We start from the raw sequence: 22,296 nt of genomic DNA, 5'->3' as shown, positions 1-22,296 counted from the left end.
GAACTATTTTTTTTAAATTTCAGAAAGTATTGCATTATACTGTATATGTGTCAAAGTGTAAAATATGTGCTGTGAATGAATGATCAGTAATTGATAACGAAAATGGTTATAATTCCTTCTCCTTTTTAGACATGTGTAATTAACTGGAACCACATTGTGTTTATTAACATAACTTATTATAGAAGCCTGTCTAAAACAAATTGACCATAAATACTGGTACGTTTGAATTTGTATTTAACTTTGATTGATTGATTGATTGATTGATTGATACTTTTATTAGTAGATTGCACAGTACAGTACATATTCCGTACAATTGACCACTAAATGGTAACACCCGAATAAGTTTTTCAACTTGTTTAAGTCGGGGTCCACGTTAATCAATTCATGGTAAAAACTGAATTAATCCCAGAGAAATTTTAATCAACGAAATCGTTTCCCTTCAGGAGCTGAATGTGTGTCTTCACTGGGCAGCGTATGCAGGAAACGTGGATATAGCAGAGATGGTGTTGAACGCTGGCTGTTCACTTGCAGCAGTAAACCTGCATGGAGACACGCCACTCCACATCGCTGCCAGAGAAGGCTACTTGGAATGCGTTACGTGAGTCAAATTCGATCAAGTGATTCATGCTTTACTATCCAAGCACTATTCCCCAGCCATATTATTTTGATCATGTAACGACCTAATTGACATAATTCTATTCTAGACACGATCAACTACTGTAACTTACAAAGCTGGCATTTTAGGTTGTTTCTGTCCAGAGGTGCAGATATTGACATCATGAACAGGGAAGGAGACACACCCCTCACTCTTGCCCGCTCCGACACGCCAGTCTGGGTTGCGCTCCAAATCAACAGAAAGATACGAAGGGGAATAACCAATCGTATGCTTCGGACAGAAAGAATCATATGCAGGTAAATGCTGTTAATGTTTTGGGAGCTTGCATCCATTGGCGTTGGTTTGGCACCGAAACACAGCCGGTGTTTCTTTGTTTGTTGTGAAGCTTTAGCGAACATGTTTCTCTACCACATGTCAACCAGCAAGTTTTTGGATGAGAAAATTGTGATATTAAGTCGGCTCTTACCGGAGACTTGTGCAGAGTTAGCGTCTTACTGCAGCAGCTGTCATCTTGGCTCCTCCATAGGCTTCTCTCAGAGACACTGGCGGTCACCGCAGCCCTCCCAAATTCAGGTATGACTTTATGGTCTCACTGGAACACTATTGACACAGTGAGCAGATAAGGGATTTTCCGGAGTTGTCCTAGTGGATGTGTCTAATAACTCACACTGCACTCGCCTTTTTTTTCCTCTGGTGCTTCGCTCTGGCTTTCTTCATCCGCGAATCTTACATCGTCGCTTTCTCGGCCCGGGTCGCTCTTGCTGCTGGCGGCTATGATCGTGGATAGCTCGGTTGGTAGAGCGGCCGTGCTAGCAACTTGAGGGTTGCAGGTTCGATTCCCGCTTCCGTCATCCTAGTCACTGCCGTTGTTTCCTTGGGCAAGACACTTTACCCACCTGCTCCCAGTGCCACCCACACTGGTTTAAATGTAAATTAAATATTGGGTTTCACTATGTAAAGCGCTTTGAGTCACTAGAGAAAAGCGCTATATAAATATAATTCACTTCACTTCACTTCACTTCACTTCTCTGTCTTACTTTTTTACTTTAGATGGCAATAGGCAAGTCAAATACAGTTTTATAGTGCCAGTTTACATCAGAGGTCATATTATTATTTTTTTCATTCAAAACACTTCTTTGTGGTCTACATAACATGTAATGGTGGTTCTTTGGTCAAAATGTTGCACAGATTATTTTACAGACCACTTTCAAGATGCTTTCGGATGGTCTGACGGTGGCGGTCTTATTTATGTGCTTTCACTGCGACTGGGTCTTCTCCCCGTCAGCCATGTTGTTGTTTTTAAAGTTTCCGTATCGAGTCTACTGACAGAGACATAAGTCCAGACTATACAGTACTTTGTATTAAAAATGGCAACAGCGGAGGATGTGTGTGCATATACGAGCCAGTCTGCCCCACAACAAGAGAATACAGAAAAAGAAGGAACTTTGTGACTATAATGGCATACTCACGCAAAACTCTTTGACGGAACCAGGGACAAAAACGTCACTAGCTACTCAAATCCTAAATGTCAATGTGAAGATCTGCCAATATTTTTACAACAGTTTAAATTCCAGGTCCGGACCCACTCCAGTGTTTTTAGGAATTTGTCGCAAAAATGTTTATGTCTAAATCTATATTTCGTGAGTCGTGGAAATCATTTAATTCATACATTGGTCTGATTTTGAAGTAATGATGTTTTTTATATATATGTTAAGCACGAAATAACTGTACATAGCAAAACTGACATTCCATTGTCAAAATATTATTCCAATGTTACAATTCCCACAATCCTTGGGCGTTGTGTAATTTTTTTCTCATGGCGCCTACAGTGACGACTGTTCTACCTGCCGGCTTAGCAAAAATTCAAAGACTCACAGCCATTAAACGTTACAAGAGACGTACAAAAGAGGGTGGTCACTCTGAGTAATCGCTACCAGCTACTCCGGGAAAAGTGTTGCAGCCAGTTATCAAGTCCGGCACAACCGTGTATGAAATTGTCTCAGGGATGAGACGTGGAAAACATTTCATTTATACATTGATATGATTTAGGTTTTATGATTACGCTCGTTTGGCAAAATGCAAAGTGGGGTCACGTGGGTTAATGTGAAACATGGCGAGCAGCGTTTTGCGTGACACAGTGCGTGGGGCAGAGCTCACACAAGCGTAACGTTTGAGGTTTGCGTGCAGGGGTTTTGTGGGCCTCCGTGAATGTTCACCTCAAGTTTGTCTGGGCCCTGAAGGGGTAGTGCATTTTTTTAGGCAATTCTGACTATCGTTCAAAATTTTTAAGAGACAATAAATCACGTCTCTTGTTTTTATTTTTTTTATTTTAAAGATGAGAAAAAAAAGCTTTCCAGATGCAGCTAATGGTAGTCACGGTTGTAGCCAACAAAGCCTTTTAAAACATCTTCAAAACATCCAGCAATGTTTTATTTACACACTTCAAGTACCGTATATACATAATGTAATAACAGACATGTTTATAACAATTTGCACAACATTTACTGTATTTGTCAGACTTGGTCAAAAATGGGACTCAGATACAGAGTAGGGAACAATCCGGCAGGCTTTTGTTTTGAAAGTTTGTTTTCACCTCCAGAGTCAGGCCAATCAACATAGGCTATAACATACTAGTCGGCAAAAAAAGGTTCCACAAAAAGGAACAACCGAAAATCACCCCCAAAGGAGGAAACACAAAAACAGTAACGGACTAAACTTGGCGTGGGATATAATCTAGGAAGTTTATCATAAACAAAAAACGCTCCAAAAGGAAGGAGAAACAACGACTATAAAACTTCTACACTGTATCTTATCTAAAAAAGGTTAACAAAAGGTGTCACTCAAAAAATTGAGGTAAAGGAAGAACTGTAAGAAAAAACTGAAAACTCACCACTTCGGCTGCAAAACTAAATAACCAAAATTACTGCTGAGGAGGAAAAAAAGAAAACTCAAAATATCAACAAGGGAATTCCGGATCAAGATATTTTCAAAAGGAGACGAGGCAAGGCTTGGACAGGATGCTGGAGAGGCACGAACAAACGAGACAATCTGGCACAGAACAAAGGGAGGCGTGGGCTTTTAAAACACATGAGGGTAATGGGGAACAGGTGGAAACAATCAGGGACCAGGGATGACGTCAGACTGATGACACAAAAGGAAGGGCAAGTGACCTGAAACGAGAGGGGAATTTCTTTTCAAACTAAAACATTCAATTCACAAGACAGAAAAAAACCAAGACAAGACATCCCTCACCGCGGTGCGACAGTATTTTGGTCATTTTATGCAACTACAAAACTTATTTTCTCTGCGTATTTATTTCCGTTTCTACAGCAGCACACTTCAGGCAACACATGTGTCCCTACTTCCAGAAACAGACACAAGTGTGTTTTAATCATGGCAGACTTGGTAATAGACAAAGAAGACTTCTTTTTTTGGACAAATGAGGATTCGCAACCTAATCTTATTGAAGCTTAACATATGGAGGGTGAGCTGCTGGTTGTAGAAGTGAGCACGAACGGTGGGTGAAACATGGGAGCAGACGGAAGTCGAGAGAGTGAGGTCAGCATGATTTGCTGAAGCTGCAAATTTGAAACTTTGAGCCAAGCTATGTCGAAATAAATGGATTGCTTACCCAAATCAACTGGAAACATCCCCGGCCAGCTTGACCATACAGACAACTGTCCATTGAGTGATACAAGCACATCACCGTACAGCTACTGTGCATAGAAATAATACTTTATAAATACTTTAGCATGATTGTTCTTGTTTTTCAGTCAGTACAGATTGGTCTCCTATCCCAAGTTATTGTGCAGTACAAACTCAAAAGCCATTCAGTTGTTGACATAGTAGCGAGCTTACCTCTTGTTGTAGCTAGTTTACCTCTTGCAGTAGCTAGTTTACGGCTAATCCCGCAGCATGGCGATGTATTACTACGCTAGCAAAAGAGTTCCTCAGTGTTCGCTTTTACAATAACAATGTCACTACAGCTTGGTTATAATACAGGTTACAGAGCGTATATGAAGTAGTGTTGGCGGTTTTCAGATGCATTTTTAAAGGGATTTAGCGGCAGAATGGATCGTTCACATTAGCTGCATTGCTAGCCATCTAAAACGAATGGATTATAACTTAAACTTAGACAAACTTTAATGGTCCACAAGGAAAATTGTTCCACACAGTAGCTCAGTTACAATAATGCAAAGTGTAAGGATGGAAAGGACACATTAAAGAACCTAAGCTTCCTCAGGAACAAGATGTCCTTCTTGTAAACAGCTTTGCAGTTGTCCTTCCAGTCCAGTCTGTTGTTCAAGTGGACTCCCAGGTGCTAGTGCTGCCCTACGACTGCCAACTCCCGGCCCTGGATCTTGATGGGCTCCACCCGGGTCATTCTCTTCTTGAAGTCGATGACCAGCTCTTTGGTCTTGTCCACACTAAGGACCAGACGGTTCGCCTGAGACCACGCCACAAAGTCAGCGATCAGTGTCCTGTACTCCAATTCCTGTCCCTCTCCGATACACCCGACCACAGCAAAGTCGTCAGAGTGTTTCTGCAGGTGCCAGGACCTGGAACTGTACTGGAAGTCTGAGGTGTACAGGGTGAACAGGAAAGGAGACAGGACGGTCCCTTGTGGAGCACCTACACCACTGACCACAGTATCCGACAGGGAGCTCCCCAGTCGTACAAACTGGAGCCTGTCAGACAAGTAATCAGTGATCCAGGAGACAATGGATGAACTGACACCCATCCTGAGCAACTTGTCACTCATCTGAAATGGCTGAATGGTCTTAAAGGCACTGGAGAAATCAAACAACATGATCCTCACAGTGCCCTTCCAACCATCCAGGTGAGAGTGAGCACGATGCAGCAGGTAGATAACAGCATCATCCACTCCTACATGGGGCTGACATGCGAAGGTAAAAAAAACCCAAAACCTTTTGTCTTTTTGTCTCTCATCCGGAATGCGAATGAAAAAATTCCAAATAAGTGCAGTTCCCTTTTTAGCGTATTTTTTTGTCTCAATCAAGACTCCCTAAGTGGTTTCCGATTCAGAATTGTGATTGTTTGAAGCTGACGGTACAAAGACAATCTTGAAAAGGGAGACAATCAGGCCCTGCTCAAGTAGGTTTGACTATCTGACATATAGAGATCAAGTTGTTTTTCCTTCGATTTTTCTGTTGGTTTGGTTGCCAGGTGTAGCTTAACCTTTTATTCAAATTGCTCATTGACCTTGTCCTTTGGTTTTGGTATCACCCTTTTGTTAAAACTACTTCCTGTACTGTTCTGACTCCACAACTCTTATCCAAAATAAACACACCTTCTTTGGATCTACTGCCTAATATGTGGTATCAGTCTGACCCATAAGACCTGTGGGTTAACCATTTCTTAAGTAAACAAGCAAGCAAGCAACTCAATTTACGGTGAAATAGGTTATCCTACAGGCATGCCACATAATAGGTTGAGACATGGTTAAAAAATATTCAATCCATTGTTTTCATATTATTTTTTATTTATTATTATACTGGTACAGTTTGTTGTCTTAGGCACTGCTTGAAGTCATGTGGAGCTGCTAAAACTTAATGTTACAAAGTTGACTGACAACAAATGATTATTTTCTATTCCATTCTAATCAAGTTGTATGGTATTTTATAACTACCGGTACTAACGATTTTTTAATTTGATTCTGACTCTAGGGTTGATGATTAAATTCAGAATCGATTCTTGATTCAAACCGTTTCTATTAATGGGTTTATAAATTATAACAAAACCTTTTTTAAAGGTTACAAAAGCTTATCTTGGCTTCTGGGTGATGATGTATACACAAAATGAATAAACGGAGAGATGTCATTCTAAAAATCAATTCTTGAACTTTTTTTTTTTTTTTTAACAGATTCTGAATTTAAATAATTGAGAACAGTGATTCGGATGTGGATCGATTTATTTATTTTTTTCGGCACCCCTAATGGTAGCATGCAAGTATATGATTATTTAATATATTATACAGCAGTGTTTCTCAACTTTTTTTCAGTGATGTACCCCCTGTGAGCATTTTTTTAATTCAAGTACCCCTTAATCAGAGCAAAGCATTTTTGGTTAAAAAAAAGAGATAAAGAAGTCAAATACAGCACTATGTCATCAGTTTCTGATTTATTAAATTGTATAACAGTGCAAAATATTGCTCATTTGTAGTGGTCTTTCTTGAACTATTTGGAAAAAAAGGTATAAAAATAACTAAAAACTTGTTGAAAAATAAACAAGTGATTCAATTATAAGTAAAGATTTCTACACATAGAAGTAATCATCAACTTAAAGTGCCCTCTTTGGGGATTATCATAGAGATCCATCTGGGTTCATGAACTTCATTCTAAACATTTATTCACAAAAAAAAGAAATCATTAACATCAATATTTATGGAACATGTCCACAAAAATCTAGCTGTCAACACAGAATATTGTATTGTTGTATTTGTTTTTTCCGCAGTTAAAGTATTATTCAATAAATATATTTATAAAGGATTTTTGAATTGTTGCTATTTTTAGAATATTTTTAAAAAAATCTCACGTACCCCTTGGCATACCTTCAAGTACCCACAGGGGTTCGCGTACCCCCATTTGAGAACCACTGCTATACAGTGTTGTGTCAGTTATCTGTGTTGAGGCACTCCCTTCTCCTGCTTTTGGTTTAGAATTTGCCATTATACCTGATTTGTAACGATCTGTCACTTACTTTCTGATAGTTTTTCGTGTTTTGTACTTTGTTTCCTGTTCAGTGCTCTTATTTTGTCATACTTCCTGTTTACTCCGCTGAGCACTGTTTTTGTCACACTCGCCGTTGATTGGCAGCGGTCCTCAGCTGCGGTCAATCAACATAGGTCTATTTATGTTTCACTCGAGCACTCCTCGGTGCTCGAAGTTAAACCTATGTTGGGAACATCTCCATGCAAGACTGCTTTCTGTTTACATCTTTTACTTTGATGAAATTAAAATCATCTTACCTGCTTTCTGCTCTCCTGGATTTTTGCATACTTGAGGTCACACAACTGCAGCCATGCGACATCCCAACAGTAACTTCGAGCCAGAAAATTGTGACCTCGCGAGAATCCCTGTCGGCAATCCTCAGCCGACGTTCTGGACCGCACAATTCCTGGAGGACTTGAAGGCCAGGTTTGTGCGGTCCCAGCCTACAGACGCGGACCCTCCCCCCGCGGCAACGCCACCGGCTTCGGCTCTCCGACCGGCGCGTCCCCCGCCGCCATCTTTCCTCTCGGCTCAACGGCTGGCTACGGCTCTCCGACCAGCACGTCCGCCACTTCCTGCATGCCTCGCGGCTCCCGCGGCAACGCTACCGGCTACGGCTCTCCGACCGGCGCGTCCTCCGCCGCCATCCTTCCTCTCGGCAACGCTGCCGGCTACGGCTCACCGAACGGCGCGCCCGCCTCCTCCTTCACGTCTCGCGGCTCCTGCGGCTCCGTCGCCGACTGCGGCTCTCCGACCGGCACGTTCGCCGCCGCCATCCTTCCCGTCGTCTGCTGAGCTGCTTCTCCCTGCTCCTACGCAGCTTCCAGCGGCTGCTCCCCGGCTGCTCTTTTTGCCAGCTCCCGCTCTCTTTTTTGGTTCGCCGAGAGCTCCAGTGGAGCCCACGGTGAGGTCGCTTTTGTCTCCTTCCACGGAGACATCTACGTCCCTGGCGGGCTTTCGCCTAGCCCCAACGCCGGCTCCACGCCTAGCCCCAACGCCGGCTCCACGCCGAGCCCCAACGCCGGCTCCACGCCGAGCCCCAACGCCGGCTCCACGCCGAGCCCCAACGCCGGCTCCACGCCGAGCCCCAACGCCGGCTCCACGCCGAGCCCCAACGCCGGCTCCACGCCGAGCCCCAACGCCGCCAAGAGCAGCACCACGCCGGGCTTCGTCACCGCCGGCATCCGCTATTCCTCGGCCAGCATTTGCTGCTCCTCGCCCGGCGTCATCTGCCGCTTTCACGCCGCCGATGACATCTGCAACAATCACGCCTCCGATGACGCCTGCCGCTTCAACACCGCCGATGACGTCTGTTGCTTCCACGCCGTTGATGACGTCTGCCGCTTTCACGCCGCCGATGACGTCTGCCGCTTTCACGCCGCCGATGACGTCTGCCGCTTTCACGCCGCCGATGACGTCTGCCGCTTTCACGCCGCCGATGACGTCTGCCGCTTTCACGCCGCCGATGACGTCTGCCGCTTTCACGCCGCCGATGACGTCTGCCGCTTTCACGCCGCCGATGACGTCTGCCGCTTTCACGCCGCCGATGACGTCTGCCGCTTTCACGCCGCCGATGACGTCTGCCGCTTTCACGCCGCCGATGACGTCTGCCGCTTTCACGCCGCCGATGACGTCTGCCGCTTTCACGCCGCCGATGACGTCTGCCGCTTTCACGCCGCCGATGACGTCTGCCGCTTTCACGCCGCCGATGACGTCTGCCGCTTTCACGCCGCCGATGACGTCTGCCGCTTCCACGCCGCCGATGACGTCTGCCGCTTCCACGCCGCCGATGACGTCTGCCGCTTCCACGCCGCCGATGACGTCTGCCGCTTCCACGCCGCCGATGACGTCTGCCGCTTCCACGCCGCCGATGACGTCTGCCGCTTCCACGCCGCCGATGACGTCTGCCGCTTCCACGCCGCCGATGACGTCTGCCGCTTCCACGCCGCCGATGACGTCTGCCGCTTCCACGCCGTTGATGACGTCTGCCGCTTCCACGCCGTTGATGACGTCTGCCGCTTCCACGCCGGCACCAACATCGGCTCCTCAGCCGCCTCCTGCAGAGGTATCTGTTTTGGCTGCAGCCCCCGCTGCTTTGTCTGCTGTCTCCGGGCCTGCTTCAGCGCGCCCGCCTCCACGTCAGCCGCGGATGTGGCCGTGCCCTGGGCTTCCTCCTCGCGGGATGCACTCGTCTCTTTTTCGGCCAATGATGTGGCTGTTCCGTGGCCGCCCGCCCCGCCAGTTCCAGCGGCGCTCTACGCGCCGTCGCCACCTGACTTTCCCTCGCTGGCTGCGGGGACACGAGGTTTGGCGACCTTCCACCAAATCCTCCTTCCATCCTCCCTTACTTTGTGGACATTTTTTTTCCATTTTTCTTTTCCAGGGAACATCTGGTATCTGTTCCTTGAGGGGGAGGTCCTGTAACGATCTGTCACTTACTTTCTGATAGTTTTTCGTGTTTTGTACTTTGTTTCCTGTTCAGTGCTCTTATTTTGTCATACTTCCTGTTTACTCCGCTGAGCACTGTTTTTGTCACACTCGCCGTTGATTGGCAGCGGTCCTCAGCTGCGGTCAATCAACATAGGTCTATTTATGTTTCACTCGAGCACTCCTCGGTGCTCGAAGTTAAACCTATGTTGGGAACATCTCCATGCAAGACTGCTTTCTGTTTACATCTTTTACTTTGATGAAATTAAAATCATCTTACCTGCTTTCTGCTCTCCTGGATTTTTGCATACTTGAGGTCACACAACTGCAGCCATGCGACATCCCAACATGATTGTCTTTATTATTACTCCACTATCCTAGTGACATCGCCCAAGGCTACGAGAACGTACCCATTCCATGTGTCAACGCGGTGGACGACGAAGGCTGCCCTTCGGACTACAAATACGTTTCCGAAAACTGTGAAACGTCAGCGATGAACATAGATCGCAACATCACACATTTACAGGTAAGATGTTTCGTACTGTACTGCTTCTGCTCCTTGACTACCAAACTGAACTGCAGTATATTACATCAAATCTCACACTTGTCTTCAGCACTGTGGCTGCACAGACGACTGCTCGTCTAGTAACTGTCTATGTGGACAGCTCAGCATCCGCTGCTGGTATGACAAGGTAAACGGAGGACAAAATGTATGTCAAGTAGGGCCAGAAGTATGCAGATTAAAACTATAGGATACCATTTTCTATCTGTAGGATCAGCGGTTGCTGCAGGAGTTTAACAAGATTGAACCCCCACTTATTTTTGAATGCAACATGGCCTGCTCTTGTCACCGAACATGCAAGAACAGAGTGGTACAGGCTGGCATCAAGTAAGTAGTATACAGACGCATAGGGCCTGATTTACTAAAAGTGTGCGTGTAATAAAATATGCGCAAATGTGTGCTAAGTGGATTGCGTCTGTTAAGTGAGTTAGGTGTGCAGTTCATTTTGCGTTTGTCCTTATTAATATGCAGAATGTATGCTGATAATCAAAATTCCCACAATAATGGGAGAATAAAATGGAATTACATTTGTGATGTGATTTATCAATGCTCATTACTGTTTTGGGAGCACTTTATTTAGCACGTTTGGAAAAGGACATGCAAACTGACACAGTTCCACACAGAGAGAGGAGTGCTCACGCTGCATTCTCTCGATGAGCTTCAAAAGGTAGTCACCTGAGATGGTTTTCACGTCCCAGGAGTGCTTGAAGCTCATCGAGAGAATGCCAAGAGTGTGCAAAGCAGTATTCAGAGCAAAGGGTGGCTATTTTGAAGAAACTAGAATATAAAACATGTTTTCATTTATTTCACCTTTTTTTGTTAAGTACATAACCCCACATGTGTTCATTCATAGTTTTGATGCCTTCAGTGACAATCTGCAATGTAAATAGTCATGAAAATAAAGAAAACACATTGAATGAGGAGAAGGTATGTCCAAACTTTTGGCCTGTACTGTAGATTGCACACGCTGCTTAGCACAAGGTATTTGGATCTTAGTAAATCAGGCCCGTAGTGTTGAAAATGGAACATTTTAAAAATAAATACACCATTAAATAATTACTTAAATGTGTAATTAATTAATTAGAATTGTAATTAAATAAACAAATGTGTTAATAAAAGTGTCGTAATTTTTGTAATGTCAAATTAAATTTAATTATTAATAAACAACAGTTGTGTCCGGATTTAGACATTAAAAATGATCAATTATTGGGTAACTATATCTTATGTATGCCTCATTTTGATGCCACAAACTAAATAGTTACCATGATTTAATAGTAACTTTCTGGTTTACTTTAATAGTAACTATTAACTTAGCACTAAAAAAAGGTGCCAATTTATACTAAGTTTAAATTTAAAATGCCACTGGTCATAAAGGGAAGTGACGATTTGCATTCTTTACATTACTTTTTGCCTGTGTTAGCAAGTTTAGTTCAGCAATGTGTTGTCCTTAATTCACAAACTATTACCCAATGTTAAAGTAAATTTGGACATTACCACCCATTCTGTTGATGTGTCAGAAATAAGAAGCCACGTTTCATCAGAATTTAGGTACTTTGTGTATTTTCACACTAGAAGTAAACCCACTAAATGTTCATATTCTTTTCTTAGAGTTCGCCTTCAACTCTACAGGACAGAGAAAATGGGTTGGGGTGTTCGAGCGTTGCAGGACATCCCCCAGGGAAGCTTCATCTGCGAGTAAGAGTTCACTTGTCCTATCAAGGTATCTTTTCCACAGAAAGTGTCAGATTAAGTGATGTCTTATTCACACGCAGATATGTGGGGGAGCTGATCTCGGATGCAGAAGCTGATGTTAGAGAGGACGATTCCTACCTTTTTGACTTGGACAATAAGGTACCACAAACTACTATAGTGATAATAATGAAACTACAATAAACATAGTTCTAACTCTCTAATAGTTATATGCAACCATATGCAAAAGCAGACAAACAGCTTTTTAAAAAGTTGGGCTGTCAAATCAGATTAATCACATTTATGAATTTGGATGAATTATGATTACAGTTATCACAGGTGATTATTCCCTTGCATGAATAACATTTGCTTAAGAAAAGACACCAATATTTGTACATCAATGCACATTTTGGTCAGAATGTCATCCAGGAATGTTTTTCTTGTATGCTGGCCATTTATTTTCACAAAAAATTGGTAGGAGTTTTATCTCAAGTTCTTCCAGGCCATATTTTGGAGTAATAATTTGCCAGCAAGCACACCAATCGAAGACGTTTCACAAAATAAAGAAGAAAAAAAAAGAATGTTCAATAATTTTTGTACTGACATATGCATTGATCTGATCACTGACCATAAAATGGTAAAGTTAAAAGAGCTGTACGGTAAAAAATGTATTGCATGATTAATCTAAGTGATTAATCTAAGTGTGTTCGTCATTAATGTGATATTTTTAATAATTATTCATATGAGTTATTTTGTTGGAAATTTTAAAAGCACAACTGAAAAATCTGCATTTCACATTATGATTTTTTTTTACCGAGATGAACTATTTAGTCTATTCATTTAAATGTTATGCACTGTTGAGTGGATTCATTTATTTTCTGGTTATCTATTAGTACACCAAGTTATCTTAGGGAAGGCCTGGGCAATTATTTTGATTAGGGGGCCCAGATGTAGAGAAAAAAATGTGTCTGGGGGCCGGTATATTTATTTTTTGGAACACTAATACAAAACCTCACAATAATGTCTGATCGAATGCTAAACACGTTATGACAGACCGCCTTAAAAAACGGAATGGAATTTAACTTTTTTTTACTGAATGAGACATGAAAATAAAGAATGTGAGATTTACAATATTAACTATGAACGATTAAGCACTGAATATTGACAACATATGAACGTCACCCCCCCTCGATTGACATATTTTACAATCAAGCAAAACAACAAAAATGCATCAAACACAGCGAAATTTGAAAGCGAAGGGTAAAAAATAAACCAACCTACTATCTGATATATCAATAAGCTTTAGAACTAGACCTTTAGATCTTAAAACAATTTTTGTGAATGTCTGGCGGGCCAGATTGAAAAGCTTAACGGGCCATGAGTTGATTAACGTGGACCCCGACTTAAACAAGTTGAAAAACTTATTCGGGTGTTACCATTTAGTGGTCAATTGTACGGAATATGTACTGTACTGTGCAATCTACTAATAAAAGTATCAATCAATCAATCAAGCCGCATGCAGCCCCCGGGCCTTATTTTGCCCATGTCTGTCTTAGGGTGTACTCACTTTGCCATTCATACTGTACTTGACTTGGCCGTGATTCACTGTGGCCCCAAAGGACCCAACTATATTTTAGTTTTACTCCAATTTGCCCGATTTAGTGGATTACTTCAAGTCATATTTGATGTTTTATTCTGTGTGAAGTGGCGACTTTCATTACTTGCCAAGGAGTGAGCGAATGCATTAGATGTGGAAAAGATGATCGATTCTACGATGCATTACGATTAGAACATGGGCGATTCATGAATCCGTGGACTGTTTTAAAATGCAGCATTACTGCTAATGTTCTCTAAACGTTAGTTGTCGGTTAAGTTCTAACAAATAATGGGAGAACCATTAACTAACATTATATTAATGTTATGTGTTAGCTTGGTTAGTGCAGACATGTGGAGTTAGGAGGAGAGGAAAGGCTATGGTAGCTGCAGCGCGAAGCTACCTTGAATGTGAAGTAGTGAAACAAGAAAATAATAAATACTATGTGCACTTCAACAGAAGGCTAATCAGAACCACATTACATCAGAGAGTAACCAGCTCAGAAGAGGAATTTAGCAAGTAGATTAATACGTCAGGAGAGACAATAACATCCATACAGTACAGTAACACGTCTGTCAGCCATAGATATGAATGAGCAAAGAGACGACAGTCTTTAAACTGCAAGTTTATGGCCACTGCGGCCAAAAGTGTCTAAAAATGGTATTGTTTTAGAAAGAACAAAAATTAAATCAGATACCTGCTTTTTTCACTTGGCAGGCTGCTACAGTTCTTACATAACTAGTCTTCAATAGATACATATATATGTATATACATACATACATAAATACATATATATATGTATATATATATATATATATATATATATATATATATATATATATATATATATATATATATATATATATATATATATATATATATATATATATACGTGTGTGTGTATACAGTACCGGCCAAAAGTTTGGACATACCTTCTAAATTCAATGTGTTTTCCATATTTTCATGACTATTTACATTGTAGATTGTCACTAACGGCATCAAAACTATGACACCTGTGAAGCGAAAACCATTTAAAGTGACTACCTCTTGAGGCTCATGTGTATGGATATACATATATATATATATAAATATATATATATATATATGGATATATATATATATGTATGTATATTTATGTATATATGTGTCTGTATGTATAAGTATATATATGGATATATATATATGTATGTATATTCATGTATATATGTCTGTATGTGTAAGTATATATATGTATGTGTATGTATATATATATATATATATATATATATATATATATATATATATATATATATGGATATATATATATATATATATATATATATATATATATATATATATATATATATATATATATATGGATATATATATATATGTATGTATATTTATGTATATATGTGTCTGTATGTATAAGTATATATATGGATATATATATGTATGTATATTCATGTATATATGTGTCTGTATGTATAAGTATATATATGTATGTGTATGTATATATATATATATATATATATATATATATATATATATAAATATATATATATATATATATATATATATATATATATACTGTGCGCACTAACATCCATGAAAATGACGCACGACTGCATATGTCAGTAGCCAAAGGGGAAGCCTTGTAAACATATTATTATTGTTATTAATAATATATGATAATATACAATATATTAACAATATAATAATATTTGTAGCCACTGAATTGGAATCGATTCGTGAGGTGCTCAAAGATTCCCCCCTTTAGAATGAATGAAATGATGCACATGAATGCAGTCATGGGTGAGCGAGCATGTTTCTGGTTTAAATTTTGGAACATTTGGAGTATTTTATTCCTATTATGAAAAGTCTTAAGAAGAGAATGAAGCAAACACATTAATTGAACAATTTTTACGTCTTTGTTAGACACATCAATTAAGAAATGAGCAATTGAGCAAGGTGTGTTTTTTTGTTTCTGGATTATTTTGAGTGTTTGATATCTAATATAAAATGTGTCTGTTATCATTAATCATTTGCAAGAAGTAAACGCATTGATTAAGAATTCTACGTCTTTATTACACGCACCAATTCAGTAGTGGGTGAGCAAGCAAGGTGTCTTTTTTTTTTAATTTTTTGATAAAATTTGGTATTTTCTTACTATCATGGAATGTGTTGGTTTTCATCAAGAATTTCCGGTGAGCAATCACATTGCTTTCATTTCGTCACTTGGCTATGTTGTGTGCGTGCATTTTTGTGTCCATGGACCTGTTCCGTGTTATGGCCATCTCTTCTTTTTTGCTGTGGTATTACAGTTTTCTTGACTTTGTGGATTATTTTCAGTCTTATTTTATGACTCCTGCTGGCTTTAATTAGGTACTTACAAGAGAGCGAGCGAATACATTAATTAAATGACATGCCTTTATTATTCACATCGATCACATAGTGGGTCAGCAAGCAATGTGCGTTTTTTATTTCTGGTTTATTTTGAGTTTACGATTTCTATCACAAAATTAATTATCGAGAAGGACACACATTAATTAATTAATTTGTTTGTCTTTATTAGTTACATCAGTTAAGTAGTTGGTTTATTTTGAGTATTTTATTACTATCATGGAATGTGTTGGTTTTATCACAGTCTTTCCGTAAATCGGCTATGTTGTTTGCGTACATGTCCGTGTGCAAGGAGCCCTGCCGTGTCCTGACCCCCACTTCTATTTTGCTGCGGTACAGCAATGTGCCCGACTTTGTGGATTATTTCCAGTCATATATGATAAAAAAAAAATTCTGTGCGAAGAAAGAGTAAATGTATGAATTAAAAATCATGTCTTTTTTATAGACATGAATTTAGGTTTTGGGTTTGACCTTTGCAATATTTTGGGTATTTTGTCATTTCTATTGTGAAAAGTGTCAGTTATCATTCATTATTTGCGAGTGGTAAACACAGTAATTAAACAACTTGTCTCTATTACGAGCAAAGTGTTGTTATTTTTTAGTGCTGTCAATGTTAACCCATGTGATTAAAAAAAATTATCCCGTTTTTACATATTAGTCAAGATTAATCACATTCAGGTTAAGGCTAAACATGGAAGACGCGCATTGTTAAACGGTCTGTGATCACGATTAGAGGTGGCCAATTTCGCTTTAAAACAGAACTTTAGATAAAACAGATAAATTGATGGTATTGCAAGGACAAATGTTTTTATCGTTGGCGCACGTCAAGTTTAATATACCGTCTTAAAATCAAACACATAATCGAGGATGGTGCAAATAGCATGAATGCAACATCGACAAAAATCAGAAGGAAAAGCTATGCTGGCAGTTTATCTGCTTCAATGTTGTCAACCAAAGTAGCACAGTTAGGTTAAACATATGCCTTTGCTAAACGGACAGCCACCTTATGTAAACCACCTAACATCTGTGAAGACCAAGTCCTGCAAGAAGGTGTCATTCATATCACCACAGCTTATCTGTCGTAAAATACCTTGAAGAGGCACAATAAAAACAAGGACACACCAACTGTGCAACACAAACAAGAGCGTCAAGTTGCTACTACCGGCTGAATGTGAATTTATTTTGTTTACTGGAGAACATTGGACATCTGTAAATAATCACAACGAGCTGGGGTCACATTGTACCAAAAAAATTCCATCTGAAAAAGGTAAACAAGCGTGTTTGTTTCAGCAACAGTTTAAACTATCCGTCCATTGATTTTCTGCCACTTGTCCCTTTAAACAAGAGTAAATGCAGATTTAAATGATGCAATATATTAAGTTGCTTGTGTGTGCTTTTACTACAATATCGATTAGTAACTGTACTTTTTTTGTAATATTATTGCAAAGACTTTTATTTCTTACAGTCCTTACTGTCACTAAGTTTTGAGCAAATCAATGATTTGCCGTTTAGTAAAACCTTTAAAAAACGTTTCTGTATGACCTATGTGTCAAAATTAAGGCCCGCAGGCCGGATCTGGAATGAATGATCTATGGCCCCCAGGATGATATTTGATTAGTATTAGAACCGGCCCGCAGGCCACAGCCGCCTGCTGCTGTTTTGCATGCACCAATATTCTATCAGTGTTGGCAGTAGGAATTTTCAAAATGATCAAGTCATAAAAATGGTGTCCCACAGTAAATTTTTTGGGTCCCACTTTTTTGTAAGCGTTTTGAAAACAAATTATAAATGTATGCATTATCCTGTTATATCTCACATTCTATATTGTGTTTTGGAAAAAGGTTGTCATGAACGTTATTTTATTCATTAAAAAAATAATACAAAAGAAAAAAAACGTTCATGAATATGTAAATGTATTCAGTTACTATTATTCATTCACGTTCTTCTTTCCTTCATGGATCTAAACTTTACCGCTGCTGATATTTTTTCCTGTATTTTTATTGTAATATTTTTAGAATGTGTTTGTTTTAGTTTTGGCCAAAGTAAGACAAAGTAAACAATCTGAAGCTGTCTTTATTTTTTTTTGTTATAATGCCATGATATTTTTAATAATCCGGCCAGCGTGTGCACAGATTTACCTCTATGCGGCCACTGAGCTAAAATGAGTTTGACACCCCTGCGTGTATGACATTCTTACTACCAAATTGCACTTGTATCCATAAATTGGGGTATTTTTTTGAGGAAACTTTAGTTATGCAAGCAAGTAGTAAACTGTGATTAATCATGATTTATCACAGTTCAAGAGTGTGATTAATCCGAAAAAATGTATTAATTAATTTAGCCCTTGTTTTTTAAGTTTTAGATTATTGTGAGTATTTTATGTCTATCATGAAATCTGTTGGTTTTCATGATCAATTTCCGTAAAGCAGTCGCATTACAGTCGTTCCGTGACTCCACCTTTTCCAGTCAAACATTCCACCTGCAATTGATGTCTAACAGAAGACGTGCTTTCTTCAAGGACGGGGAGGTGTATTGTATTGATGCTCGTTACTACGGCAACATCAGCCGCTTCATCAACCACCTTTGCGACCCCAACCTCATCCCAGTGAGGGTCTTCATGCTACACCAGGACCTGAGGTTTCCTCGCATCGCCTTCTTCAGCTCCAGAGACATCCTCAGCGGCCAAGAGCTCGGGTGAGTGTTGATACGTGTGACTCGCCTCCATCGATGGTCTGAATTGCACTTTTTAGGAAGGCTTGTTCATCCTATCTGTGTCTCTTTGCATAGGTTTGACTACGGAGACCGCTTTTGGGACATCAAGAGCAAGTACTTTACCTGTCAGTGTGGCTCGGAGAAATGCAAACACTCTGCAGAGGCCATCGCTTTGGAACAGAGCAGACTAGCCAGAATGGACGCCAGTCCAGAGGCGGGAGCAGACTGTGGATTAACTATACCCGGACACATTTAAAGAAACTCAAACTCATCGTAATAATATGGCACGTTTAACAACCTGTTTAATCTACTATGCCTTTTATTTTAGTCTATGTGATAACACATTTGTAATATCAACTTTTATCAATCATCGACAACTTGGGCCGAAAACACTCAATTATTGCAAAAAAAAAAATGAGATCGAGTTTGCTCGCATACTGTATGTTTATTGTCAAACAATTTTTATTTGCCATCATATGTCACATACAATGTTTAGTTCCTGTTTTGCCAAGAAACAAGCAGCATTTTTTTTACACATTCTCACCTAACCTGCACCTGTACAGAGGATTAGCATTTCCATTTGCATTGCCTTTTACTTTTTTTGTTTGTTTTCTAACTTTCCTATAATAAATTCAGGACAATTTGTTCCCACATTGATTTCTGCAAGCATATTTTGCTGTCATGTACAGTACCATATATATACTGTAAATATATGCAGTACAGCCCAAAGGTTTAGGCACACCTTCTCATTTCAATGTGTTTTCTTTATTTTCATGACTATTTAAATTGTAGATTGTCACTGAAGGCATCAAAACTATTGACGCCTGTGAAGTGAAAACCCTTTCAGGTACTACCTCTTGAAGCTCATCGAGAGAATGCAAAGAGTGTGCAAAGCAGTAATCAGAGCAAAGTGTGGCTATGTTGAAGAAACTGGAATATTAAACATGTTTTCAGTTATTTCACCTTTTTTAGTATGTACATAACTCCACATGTGTTCATTCATAGTTTTGAAGCCTTCAGTGACAATCTACAATGTAAATAGTCATGGAAATGAAGAAAACATATTGAAAGAGAAGCTTTTGGCCTGTATTGTATATATTTGTATTCTAATGATTATTTGCTTAATAGGTTTGTGAAACAGTACAAGTATCTTTTAGCAACATTTTCTTACAGGTACTGTATGTATCAGAGTGATATCAACTGTGATGAGTGCTTCTGAACAGCAGGGGGTGCATATAAAGACATGAAAATGATTCAGAAATGTACTTTAATCGGGCGGAAGGCGGGGTACACCCTGGACAAGTCGCCATCTCATCGCAGGGCCAACACAGATAGACAACATTCACACTCACATTCACACACTAGCTGAGATAGGCGCCAGCGCCCCCCGCGACCTCAAAAGGGAATAAGCGGTAGGAAATGGATGGATGGATGGAAATGTAATTTGCTACTTGCATTGAGGGATACAGTACTGCACATTCTGGTATCTATCTGGTACCGAGTAAATACAGGACCAGTATTGCAGATACCGCTACTTTTTACAGTACTTGACATTTTTCAAGATCATAATAAAACGCAGCGTATGTGTGAACAATTTACCTACATATTAATAGAGCAAAATAAAAAATATTCATTTGTGTTACAATTATTTGAGCAGACAGTAAATAGCAAAAACTACCATTTGATATACAGTACAGGCCATAAGTTCGGACACACCTCATTCAATGCGTTTTCTTTATCTTCATTAATATTTACATTATAGATTGTCACTGAAGGCATCAAAACTATGAATGAACACGTGCAGTTATTTACTTAACAAATAAATGTGAAATAACTGAAAACATGTTTTATATTGTAGTTTCTTAAAAAAACTCACTTAGCTCTGATTACTGCTTTGCACACTATTGACATTCTCTCGATGAGCTTCAAGCACACCTGTGAAGTGAAAACCATTTCAGGTGACTACCTCCTGAAGCTCATTGAGAGAATGCCAAGAGTGTGCGAAGCAGTAATCAGAGCAAAGTGTGGCTATTTTGAAGAAACTAGAATATTAAACATGTTTTCAGTTATTTCACATTTTCAACGTTGACCAACAAAAGTAGTCTCTTGAGTTTTATTTGGCAAATATTTTGCTTGTATTTTACAAAACCCAAAACCAGTGAAGTTTGCAAATTATTTTCAACTTATATTCAATTGAATAGATTGCAAAGACAAGAGATTTAATGTTCGAACTGAACATTTGTATTTTTGGCAAATATTAGCTCATTTGGAATTTGATGCCTGCAACATGTTTCAAAAAAGACTGAGAAAGTTGAGGAACGCTCATCAAACACTTATTTGGAAAATTCCAAAGGTGAACAGGCTAATTGGGAACATGTGGGTGCCATGATTGGGTATAAAAGCAGCTTCCATGAAATGCTCAGTCATTCACAAACAAGGATGGGGCGAGGGTCACCACTTTGTCAACAAATGCTGGCGCAAATTGTCCAACAGTTGAAGAACAACATTTCTCAACAAGGTATTGCAAATAATTTAGGGATTTCACCAGCTACAGTCCATAATATAATCAAAATATTCAGAGAATCTGGAGAAATCACTGCATGTAAGCGGCTAGCTCGTGACTTTTGATCCTTCAGGCGGTACTGCATTGAAAACCGACATCAGTGTGTAAAGGATATCACCACATGGGCTCAGGAACACTTCAGAAAACCACTGTCAGTAACAGTTGGTCGGTACATCTGTAATTGCAAGTTAAAACTCTACTGTGCAAAGCGAAAGCCATTTATCAACTACACCCAGAATAGCCGCCGGCTTCGCTGGGCCCAAGCTCATCTAAGATGGACTGATGCAAAGTGGAAAAGTGTTCTGTGATCTGACGAGTCCACATTTCAAATTGTGTTTGGAAACTGTGGACGTCGTGTCCTCTGGACTAAAAAGGAAAAGCCAGCATCTGTGATGGTGTGGGGGTGTATTAGTGTCCAAAGCATGGGTAACTTACACATCTGTGAAGGCACCATTAATGCTGAAAGGTACATACAGGTGGCCCTGCGATGAGGTGGGGACTTGTCCAGGGTGTACACCGCCTTTCGCCCCATCGTACCTGAGATTGGCACCAGCGACCCCAAATGGAATAAGTGGTAGAAAATGGATGGATGGATGGGTACATATAGGTTTTGGAGCAACATATGTTGCCGTCCAAGCAACATCTTTTTCATGGACGCCCCTGCTTATTTCAAAAAGACAATGCCAAGCCACATTCTGCACGTATTACAACAGCGTGGCTTGTAGTAAAAGAGTGAGGGTACTATCACAAACCTGTCTCCTATTGAAAATGTGTATTGAATGTGAATTTTGAAGCCTAAAATACCACACCGGCGACCCCGCACTGTTGAACTACTTAATCTGTACATCAAGCAAGAATGGGAATGATTCCACCTGGAAAGCTTTAGAAATTGGTCTCCTGAGTTCGCAAGCGTTTACTGAGTGTTGTTAAAAGGAAAGGCCATGTAACAGTGGTAAAAATGTCACTGTGCCAACTTGTTTGCAATGAGGACATGATCTCGAGAAATTAATCCACGCCTTT

At 40.1% G+C, this 22,296-nt stretch overlaps 1 protein-coding gene across 2 annotated transcripts in view; it reads left to right on the top strand.

The window, feature by feature from the left end:
- The window catches only part of ehmt2 (euchromatic histone-lysine N-methyltransferase 2), a 47,957-nt gene extending 28,587 nt beyond the window's left edge, over window positions 1-19,370 (top strand). For both annotated transcript variants that reach the window (XM_061882078.1, XM_061882079.1), the window contains exons 18-26: window positions 444-598; window positions 745-912; window positions 10,156-10,300; window positions 10,389-10,466; window positions 10,548-10,663; window positions 11,945-12,031; window positions 12,109-12,187; window positions 18,520-18,695; window positions 18,789-19,370. In XM_061882078.1, the coding sequence (XP_061738062.1) occupies window positions 444-598; window positions 745-912; window positions 10,156-10,300; window positions 10,389-10,466; window positions 10,548-10,663; window positions 11,945-12,031; window positions 12,109-12,187; window positions 18,520-18,695; window positions 18,789-18,969 (1,185 nt within the window). In that variant the 3' untranslated portion in view covers window positions 18,970-19,370. The remainder of the gene's footprint in view (window positions 1-443; window positions 599-744; window positions 913-10,155; window positions 10,301-10,388; window positions 10,467-10,547; window positions 10,664-11,944; window positions 12,032-12,108; window positions 12,188-18,519; window positions 18,696-18,788) is intronic.
- The last annotated feature ends 2,926 nt before the right edge of the window (window positions 19,371-22,296 follow it).

Source organism: Nerophis ophidion, linkage group LG21 (assembly GCF_033978795.1).
Source record: "Nerophis ophidion isolate RoL-2023_Sa linkage group LG21, RoL_Noph_v1.0, whole genome shotgun sequence".
NCBI classification, from domain to species: Eukaryota; Metazoa; Chordata; class Actinopteri; order Syngnathiformes; family Syngnathidae; genus Nerophis; species Nerophis ophidion.
Note: the sequence above shows the minus strand (reverse complement) of the source record. Positions and strands in the feature narration are given on the sequence as shown.